The sequence below is a fragment of the Sander lucioperca genome, chromosome 12 (genome assembly GCF_008315115.2).
Source record: "Sander lucioperca isolate FBNREF2018 chromosome 12, SLUC_FBN_1.2, whole genome shotgun sequence".
Classification (NCBI taxonomy): Eukaryota; Metazoa; Chordata; class Actinopteri; order Perciformes; family Percidae; genus Sander; species Sander lucioperca.
The window spans coordinates 6,154,271-6,164,704 of record NC_050184.1 but is presented as its reverse complement, the minus strand read 5'-3'; the positions used below and the strand labels follow the sequence as shown (position 1 = coordinate 6,164,704).

The 10,434-nt window shown below is 45.7% G+C and overlaps 1 protein-coding gene across 5 annotated transcripts in view; it reads right to left on the bottom strand.

Annotated features, from left to right (window-relative positions):
- Positions 1-395: 395 nt before the first annotated feature.
- samd11 (sterile alpha motif domain containing 11) overlaps positions 396-10,434 on the bottom strand; it is a 53,906-nt gene continuing 43,867 nt past the window's right edge. For 2 of the 5 annotated variants that reach the window (XM_036008442.1, XM_036008443.1), the window contains exons 8-13: positions 7,857-7,972; positions 6,346-6,424; positions 5,356-6,146; positions 4,427-4,560; positions 2,620-2,745; positions 396-2,386 (exon numbers count right to left, since the gene is read on the bottom strand). In XM_036008442.1, coding sequence (XP_035864335.1) covers positions 2,102-2,386; positions 2,620-2,745; positions 4,427-4,560; positions 5,356-6,146; positions 6,346-6,424; positions 7,857-7,972 — 1,531 coding nt within the window. In that variant the 3' untranslated portion in view covers positions 396-2,101. The remainder of the gene's footprint in view (positions 2,387-2,619; positions 2,746-4,426; positions 4,561-5,355; positions 6,147-6,345; positions 6,425-7,856; positions 7,973-10,434) is intronic. The other 3 variants (XM_031286859.2, XM_031286860.2, XM_031286861.2) reach the window with 3 other exon arrangements.

The following is a 10,434-nucleotide window of genomic DNA, read 5'->3' as shown; positions in this document are numbered from 1 at the left end:
CCCAGACCACTATCTTCTCTTTCTGTGTATTCGCATGCTCAGACACGGCTTTCCTACTTCAACTTATCCCCTTTTCTTTCTCGACTTCGCTGCACCCTTCCCCAGCATTCACCACTAAAGGTGGTGTTGGCCTTTGTTGGCTGAACAATTATTGCATGCATACACTGGTGGTAAAATAATGGCAGAGGAGTTGTTTGACAAGGACTTAAACGCCTCAATGGAAATTTAAGAAACATTTTTGTGTCGTCACTTTTTTTTTGTAGTCGTTTTCAGTGAATACAGAACTGTGTGGTGCAGAGGCCCAGCCTAAAGCGAGGGGAAGTCCCAGTAGAGTGTGTAGCACATACTGCTTCAGTGTAAACTCTTTGAAGGAGGAAGGTGAGTGGGGTTTTTTCCTGGTTCTGGTCCTGTATGTGTGTGGGTGGATGAGGAGGGTCAGGTTTATCCCCACAGGCAAGGGAGGTCTTGGCCTGTGGCTGAACCTCACACTCTGACAGCTGGTGTTGACCTGAACTGTGCCGCGCCCCCCATGGGCCACCTCCCTTTTACACACACACACACACACACACACACACACACACACACACACACACACATCAAGAGACCGCATACTCCCTCCTGCACGTTTTTACAGAAGAATGAGGCAGGCACACAAACAGGAGAGAAAAGAGAAAGCAGAGGCATTTCTTTAGGATTTATTTCACCTGTGTGGTGAATAGAAAAATAGGATGAAGACAAAACTTTTGAAGGGAAATCTAGAGACCATTTAATTGCTTGCGTAGTTTAAGAAAAAAAGAATCCATAACAAATTTAAAACATTTGCATTAAGAGCTTTGTGCCTTTCTTTTCCCTGCAACCAAGATAAAACAAAGTAAAAGTATCTTTGGAATCTGTCTTAAGGGCTAATTATAATACATATCAATCTGCTTTATCTACTACATCAAAAGTCCTATAAATATTTTTTTTCCTCATATTTATATGCTGAAGTAGCATTCAAGATTGGAGCGTCTTAATATTACACATTAAAAAAATGGCTGAACAAAAGAGTATGAACAAAAGTACCACCAAAGTTCAGAAAATCACATTTTGTCAGTAAAGAAAATCTTATTCGTGCAACTACATTTAACAAAAAGTAAAAGTACCACGTTTGTTAACCTTCAGGATATTTTCATCTTAAGTATGATTCTGTACAAATTTTGCATGTTTTTCCTACCTCCCACAGTAGTCAACACAAGCATTCAATGACGTAAGCCACACCATAGCCGCCATTAAAGCTTTTCCACTTCAACATTTTTATAGCATTTGTATATCTGTAAATGACAGCTCTACCTGTGTCACGCAAATACAGTCCATAATGTGAGGCACTAGCCTAGCATTTCCCTGTTGGACCAGTCTTTCTCTGAGACCATTAATGCAAAAAGAAGCAGACACGTTATGAAACATGATTTCAATTCCACACATCCGGTCATCTTTGGTATCGGGACAGTGGAATGCATAGTTGCAGTGATAAGAGGGACAGATCTGGTGCTGCTCAGCATATGCTTCAACTCCAGCCTCTACAAAGGCTGCTCCACACTGCTGTTTGGCCTCGGGGAAACAGGCGAGGGGAGAGGGAAAAAAAGGGGAGTGGCGTCTCTTTTTTGGGTTGTGCAGGGCTTGTGGTGAGAGCAGTCCGAGAGACAAGAGAGAGAAAGTAAGTGAGCAGAGCTTCCTCCAGCCCAGGAAGGAAGGAAGAGTTTCCGCTAGCGTCTGACTGTCTGACTTGCAAGAATTTCGTATTTGTGGCAGGACTTCGCTCCTTTTTTTTTTTTTTTTTTTGGCAGGCTGTCTGCGACCAGCTGTCTCCTTTCTTCTTTTTTTTCTCATTCTCTGTTCCTGTTGCTTCACGTGTCTCCCTCCTGCTCAGCTACAGCAACTGCAGAGGAACTCAGAAGCTGATTGGTTTGTCAGATACGGTTCAGTTGTCTTTTATTCCAGTCCAATATTTTCCACTAAATTTCAGCGTGAAGGTCCCAAGGTGGGGAGAGTCTGGTAAATAAGCAACCTCTAGGTCAGGTTAGTTTTATGCAGGTCTACCCTCCTCACACCTGCTTGTCCTCTCCTACGAAGGAGTTTTAGCCTCGTATCTTCCCACTACTGTGGAGACGTTACCGTTTTCTTGCTTGGGGGAGGAGCACCCTGGGGTGGGGCCGCTGTACGGCGAGGAGCTGCTGCTGGTTGAGGTGGGTCTGTGGGGCAGGGACAGGGAGAGAGGAAGGGGGGTGTCAGATGGTGTGGTCAGGGGGTCCCGATCACGTTCTGGGGGGCGCAGTGTGGCCGAAGGTGGAAACGGGAACGCCAGTGGAAACCCAGTCATGTAGAAAAGTCTGCCCACACGCCGTGCCACCTGAGGAGACGAGAGGAGACCATTTGACTGTCAGTACAGCCTGTTGAGTGTTGTATAATGAACTAATACTGTATTTTAAACAGAGAGAGTAGAAGAGAGGCTGCAGTCTGGGGCTGGCTAGTTTAAGGGAATAATCTATGCTACGCTAGCAGTTTGTATTGGGCCTATGGACAGAAACACACATTCAAACACAAGTCCACTCGAACACACACGCAGGTCTGTGGTGTGTGTACCTGTGAGCGGATCTTGAGCGCAGGCCCCAGCTTTAGTCCCATGGTGTTGAGCAGGTGCTCCTCAGTGAGCAGCGGTAATGTCTCTCCATCAATGGCCTGCTCCCGAAACACCTGGCGGAGACACAGCTGCTTCAGCCACAGCCCCGACATATAGACGCACACAGAAACACACTCGACACCCAAACCTACACATTCATTCACACAACCTACAAAAAAGTGACTCTATTCCAAAATGTTACGTACCCATTTTGAGAGGTAAAACATTTTTACAATATAGGGGATGCAGTTGTGGAGAAAATGACTCTTAAAAAGGTTCAGATTTTCAACTGTCTCCTAATACAATATTCACATGCCCATTGTACATTGAGAGTGTTATTGGTCACTGGAATCTTTCCTCCTCAATACTGGCCATGAAGAAATCTATTACTAGTGTGACTATAGTGTAAGACATGAGAGGGATGCATTTCTAAAGTTCATCTGAAACTAATAAGAGGGAATGTCATACTAAGATTGTATTTTAAAGGAGACTAGTGCAGTGCCCGTTTGGAGCGCATGCCTGTTCAGAACGGGCCGATTGCTTGGTTCCCAATATTACATTTTTTTTTCACAACTTGGTAACACCCTTTACTGGCAGTATTGACAAAAGATGAAGCCACCGTGTCTTGAGAAGCTTGTTTTATTGTTCAGTTAACTCACTTTACATCGTCATTGCTATTATTTCCTCTCACTTTCCTCACCTCCGCACTTGTACGCTACTCTCAATATGGCACCGCTCTCTCTCTCCTTGCTCAAACACGCACGGACGTCACTCACTCAACACACCTGCCATTCTCACTGATGCTACTCCTAACATGCTGCTTGCAGCGTTGTCGGGTGGCGTGGCCATTCGAAGCATTCTCGAGAACAACTCATCCGATGGTAAATGTACTGCAGTTATATAGCCTCTTTCTACCTTACCGGACAACGCGCTTAAAATTAGCCTCTCATTCACATACACTAATGGTGTGTGTGAATGCACCATGCAAGACGCTGGCCCCACTACATGATGCGCCCGTAGGCTTGCTGCTGCTCCTCAGTCAGCGTGCTCGCACCCTTAGGCTCGCTGTGACAACTTTTGCACATGCAGGATTGGTTGGAAGACGCACGCACACACACACACACACAGAGAGGTCCCTCGATTCAAAGTTAGATGCCCAATCGATTAGGTTGACTCAGACAGTTGAAGCCTCATATTAGCTTTAGCTGAACTTTACAAATAACTTTTGTATGGAGAAAGGATTGTGGATTTTTTTGTCATCTGTTACATTGGAGTCACTTCCCACCACAGCTAATAACTCTTTAAACATACATATCGTCATGTGAGTATTATTTGAAAACACTTTATTTCAAATTACAGTATTTAGTTAAAGATGGATATAAATAAAGGTAAGATTGGTTCACTTTTCTCAAATTCTGGATATTTCATTTTGGAACAATGTATGGCTATACACACACACACATCCACACTCATTCACACACAGGCTATAGGTGTACATGCACTGCTAACTTTCCCTCATTCATACAAAGCCCACAGATATGGCTGCAATTGTGAACATGACCATTCATGCATCCACACATTCACACTAAACTTGAAACAGGTGTGTGTAGGTTTAGTGGTTCCACCTAAACATATGATGCCATTGAAAGTACTACGGTAGTGTTGCAGTATATATTATATCTTGGTCAGCGTTCTTCTATGGTTAGTAGTCAGCCTGCCCCTGGCCTCCATCCCCTCCTCTCTCTCTCTTCCCTCTCTCTATGTCCTCACCTGTGTGTATTCAGCACATCCGGCCAGGCTGCTTATGAAGCCACACACGTCCTCCACACTCCACTTGCTGATGTCCTCCACAGGGTTTGCTGTGGCTGAGTCCTCCCCATCCATGAAGAGACCTCCCACGGAGCCTGAAAGTGCAGCAGTGGGTGAAAATTGTGTCAATATAAACACTGGGTACAAAGTTGCTATTAAGACTGAGGATTTTTTTTTTGTGATGCAAAATGTGAAAACTGCAAGCTTAAAAATGTGCTGTCAACATTTTTCCAGAATGCAGGTAAACCAATTTTTTTGTTCTGTGACATTTAGTCATCATGAGTTTGAGAAGAAAACCTTTAATTTAAGAAATAAATGACAGTCAGGAGTTTAGTGTATAAAATGTTAGAAAACAGTGAAAAATGGCAATCAGAATTTCTTCAATCAATTTTTAGCGAATTTTTGTGATATTTAAAAAAAAAAAAAAAAAAAAAGAAGCTGTAAATCCTCACATTGAGAAGGTGGTACCAGTGAATGTTTGGTACTTTTGTTTCATAAACCATCAATAACTATTAATTGATAATCAGTTCTTGTGGAATAACTGTTGAGATTTATGGATAAATCAACAAATAGTTCAGCTCTACTGACTGGATTTCAATCTGCTATACAGTAGTTAAGCTGCTCATGGTGGGAATTTGTACAATGATAGGATTAGTTAGTTTTTGGTAGTTTTCTTATTTATGTGAACAAACCACTCCCTCCTTTCTGCCCACGTGGCTGTGCTGCTGGTGGTGTGCACAAGGGTCACACTGGGGTCAGAGGAAGGGCCCCTAACGGGGAGAGGTCTCCACACTGGAGACACGCACACAAAGAGTGACGCTAATAGGTTTCACATGTCGGCTGTGTGTATTATGTATGTGCGTTTGTGTGTGTGTGACTGAGTCTCTTACCCGTGTGAAAGTAGGGGTTGGCGTAGGGGAATCCAATGGGCAGTGACTGGGTGTGAAGAGCAGGCAATGGTGGCATGAACCCAGGTGGGAGGTGGTACTTGACATCAGCCTTGCCCAGTCCAGGGGTGAACAGGTGGCGACTGGGTGACTCTGTACCTGCTGAACTACAAGCAGCGCTCAGCCTGCCGGAGCTCTCTCCAGTCTCCTTGGCACTGTTACACACTCTCTTGCTGCCAGTCTCTTTACCCCCATCGCTCTCCCTGTCCCTGGGTTTACTGCTGGATTTGACCCCGACACTGTCCTGCCTCTCCTCACACATCTCTGTCTCACTGTCAGAGTCCTTCATCTCCTCATCCTGCACCTCTCTGTCTCCCTCCCTTCCTCTGTCCTCTCTTCCTCCTGTGGGATCCCCAGCATGGAGCGGTGTCTGGGGGGCCCTGCGGGGGGCCTTCCTGGATTCAGCATCTGGCCCAGCGGTGGATCTCTGTGCCTGGGTTTCTTTGGGTGTGGACGGTGGCCCTGGTTGTTGATGCTGGTGGTGGTTGAGGGTTAAGAGGGGTGTGGCAGCCCCATGGCGAAGCACTAGCATTGCATTTGAGCGGCGGGCCAGTTCCTCACGGAGCGGATGGCCCTCTGGGATGTCGTGGAGGCTCCGCAGGGCTGGATGGTCGGGGGGCAGGCCGGAAGGCAGAGCTCCCAAAGTGTCGGAGCCCAGAAGACGCTGCTGCTGTTGTCGCTGGTGGAGACTTTCCAACTCCTTCTGTCTCAGCAGCTCTGCTGACATCTCAAGTCTAAGGCAGTGAAACATACAGGGACTTCAATGTGCAGGCCAAATGTTTAACATGTCTTCAAAAAAATACTACTACTTCTACTTTATTGATGTTACAATAAACCCACACAACAAAACTTTTTTTTAGCTGTCATTATTTACTATTACACATGGCTGCCATGATTACACTGTTACATACTGTAACATTACAACACACACACCTGGCCAGATTCTGCTTCCTTAGCATCTCCTGTTGTCGAGCAAAGAGCTCTGCTTGAGCTGGTTGGAGGAAACCATAACCTGTGATAAAAACCGCAAGAAAATGCATACATATAAGCAAAAATGTATAAAGTCAAAGTGACATGCAAGCTCCCAAAATGCAAATCGATGAGAAAAGATGTTAAAAGGTTACCAAAAGGTACTCTGCAAAAAAAATATTTTACTTGACTGTTCACTGCAAGTTACTTTATATCCTGCAATTATTGTGCTGTTATAAAATTTGAAATTATAAAACGGGTAGCTCAAATCAAGTAATCTGATTGGTTCATAGCCATGACAACCACATAACGGCTATAATTCGAATTCCTTTGCACAACAAGTATTACTGCGTGTCGGGAAAAAAACTGATACAAAGTAGCCTAACAAAGTTAGCTAGTAGGCCTAAAGGATGCTACAAAATGGAAATATTTAAGGTGAACTTCAATCTCCTGGGTGGCCTGACAATGGAAGAGTGGATTGAGGACTGCCCATCTCTAGAAAAAAATTCACCTGCTAAATGACATGCAAAGCTATGTAAAGAGGAGGTTCACCAACTGGAGAAAAACCAAAATGAACTGAACACCGTTAAGCAAATAAAATGGACTGTCAAGTGCTTTGAAGACTGGTGTGCAGAAAAAGGTTTAGTTTTAGACCTTAAGACAGTGTCATAAGAGAAATATCTCTCCCACCTACCCTTGAACACGTGAAAAAGTGAACCGCTATGCCGACGATGTTTGGTAAGTGACCTAGTGCATACTTTGTGGCTAAGATTAGGATACTATAGTTATTAAAACATCTATAGTCTATATAGCCAATGGGCGTCAATCATCTTGCAAGAATGTTGCCCAGAATTTGCAAGCAAGCAAGAACCCAGAAATACACTAATCACTGCCTCCGCGGCACCATGATATTTCACCATCTAATGCGGGTCTTAAAACAAGACAGATTATGGCCATAAGTGGCCACAAGTGCGAAACCTCTCTCCAGAGCTATTGGCGACCAAAACTCGGTGACTGGAGAAAGTGGAGCAACATCCTTACCACTTCAAGCAACCTATGCCTAACAAGAAATGCAAGCCTACAAGCAGTTTTCAAAGTCATCCCACTGATGCTGGACAGTTTTTCAGTGGTTGCACAATAAACATCAACATATAAATGAATGTAAAAAACTGTTAAATATGTAATTAATATAACGCTTGCCTGTGATGAAAAAATAAATATGCTAGCGGCTATGTTCCATAGCAACCGCCTCGGCGGCCAGCACAGGAGGGACTATTTTTTTGAATTTATTGTTTAAGCAATAGCTCACGACAGGCCGTGGTATGTTGTGATTATATCACAGCAAATGGGCGTATTACCTTCATATCGGTGCAAATATAAAAAAATATGTATTTGTTTACAAGTATACATGCTATGCATCTGCATTGGTACTGTGCATTAGTATCTATTTAGCCTTAGCATGATTTATGACTCACCAGGGGCCTGGCAAAGAGCAGAGGGCATGCCCAGGAAAGGAGGCCGCAGGTGATGTCCTAAGGCGATGTGAGGGGCAGTTGGAGGGGACAGTAGGGGTGGAGGGTGGGACAGTTCTCTGTGGACACAAATGTGAAAATGACAACTCAAATTCAGTTCGGATTTCACACTGGATGCTTTAAAATGACCAAAGTATTCAGTATGGAGAGATGTATACTGTATGTTTCTCTACGTTAAAAGAATATTTTTAAGTATGTCTCAACTCTTTTCTTTGTGCGTGTGTGCATGCTGCCACACCAATGTATGCGGTGTATTTTTATCAGTGGAGCTCCAGAGGCCCCTGTGTCACCCCAGTGCCTCATCAGTCTTGTCACGCCGCAGCAAGCGCCGCTGGCCATTGCTGTACCCTGGACTGCAGCCTTCCCTTCCTCTGCCGCCTCACACATACACACATGATACATACACAGAAACACGTACACACAACTCTAGACCCACACACATAATGAGGGCTGAATGCACAATACCAGTGTGTCATGCTCCGACAGCTGGGGCGGCCCCTGCATCTTGACCGGGGCCATGGGCTGAAGGACCTTCTAATTAACACTCATCCCTCCTCTCTTCTCTCCCTTTTTTACGCCCTCCTCTCCATTTCCCTCCCTCTCTCCCTCTCACTCTCTAGGCTGCATTCAAACCAGTGAAAAGATGGATCGTCCTGCAACCTCTGCTTCTGAAAAGGCCTCTCCATTATTGGCTTCGTCTTTTGTCCTCCTTGAGGCGCCTCTCACCTTTCTCCCTCTCTCTCTGTCTCTTGTTCTGTCTTAACCATATTTTTTCTGTTCTCTCTACTTCTTTATGACCTCTGAAAATCTGTCTTGTTAACTCCTTTCTTGTCTTCCACCTTTATTCCTTTCGCCTCTCACTATGTATTTTTCTCTCCCCCTCTTCATCACTCCATCTCATCCTGTCTCTTCACCGCAGCCTTGTCTTGCCTCTTTGTATTTCTTACAGTTTCTCTCCCACTTCGTTTTTCACTGTACTCCTTGCTCTCATTCTATCTTTTTCTCCGTTTTTCTCTCAGTTTCAGGCACATCTGTACATCTGTGCACACAAGTACAGGGGCATGGTTTTGAGGAAGCAGATAAAAAGCTGTCAGAGGAGTGAGGCATCTGCACCTTGACCCTCTGAAAGTGTCAAAGTATGGATTATGATGCTCTATGCCCGCTCGGTGTCTCAAACCACAGCTGTTTCCAAGGCCTTTCCTGAGCTCAGTCCCTAGCTACCCACACCTCTCCTCTTTCCTCTCCTGTGCCTCGTTTCTCTCTTCCTGAGCTGCTGCTATCACACCAATCAGAGCTCAGCTGTGTGTGACTGCCGCCGCACAAAAGCATACATGGGAAACAAGTTAAGGAAAAAAACAAAATCAAAACCAACACTGGGACGCATGCAACCGCAAATATTGTTTTGCAACTGTGTTCAAATTCGCTAGCGCCTGCATGTCTCCCGCCTCACTAAATGGTGAGGGAAAAGGAGAGGGAGGGAGGAACTGCAAGAAGGGAGGGCACGCATACAAAAGTGGGGAGATGAGATGGGGGGTTGGAGCCGGTACTGAGAGGATGGTGGTGTGTTGGGGGGAGGGAGGGGGGAAATCATTCATCGATCGCCTCCGCCGCTGAAATGTTAATGCTAATCGTATAACCGCTCTCTCCGGCGGTGCCTCGCACTCCAGTGGCAGCTCCAATTAATCTTGGTTGAGGGCTACGGCGCGTGACCCTAGAGCCGTGAGCCGGGGCCCCGCTAGCCGCTGCTTATGTAATTACACCGCCCAGTGTGTAATCACCTGGCCTAATCCCTCGGGGCTAGCAATTAGCCTTGCGACGCACAGTTCCACTAGGCTAAGGCGCCCGCAAAACTCCCATCCACCCCCGCTATGGCTCCCGCATGCCAAACTCCCATCACCCCCCACCCCCCTTTCTGATACTCCCTCCCTTTCTTCTCTTTCCTTGCACCGCCTACCCTTGCCTAGCGTTAGCCCGCAGATGAATAACGGTCAATTAAAGCTGCATGACTGGGGCTGCCAGGCGTCTGCGCCACCATAATTAGGTCTAATCACGGGGAGTGAGAGAGACGGAGAGAGAGAGAGAGAGAAGGGGAGAAAGAGTGTGTCTGACACTCCCCTCTACTCCCTTCCTCCATCTCTCCCTCTCTTCCTCCTTTTATAGGAGGCAATTTTAAGGGAGGAGTGGCAAACATTAGTCGTTTTGCTCTTGGGCTCCGTGTGTGTGTGTGTGTGTGTGTGTGTGTGTGTGTGTGTGTGTGTGTGTGTGTGTGTGTGTGTGTGTGTGTACATGTCTGTCTGTGTGAGTGGTTTTCTTTTTGCCCTATCTGTGCATTTTGTTGGCAAACCACTAACATGCTGTAAAAAGACAAGACAAAAACTCAAACACACTAGTTGTTGCATGAGACTGAAACTAGGCAGATTCACAAATGCAAGGTGGGCTCATAATCAAAACCTATACGCAAAACTATATCCCTGCCTCCCCCCCTTTCTTTCTCTCTCTCTGCCTGCAGTGAGGCCAGGGG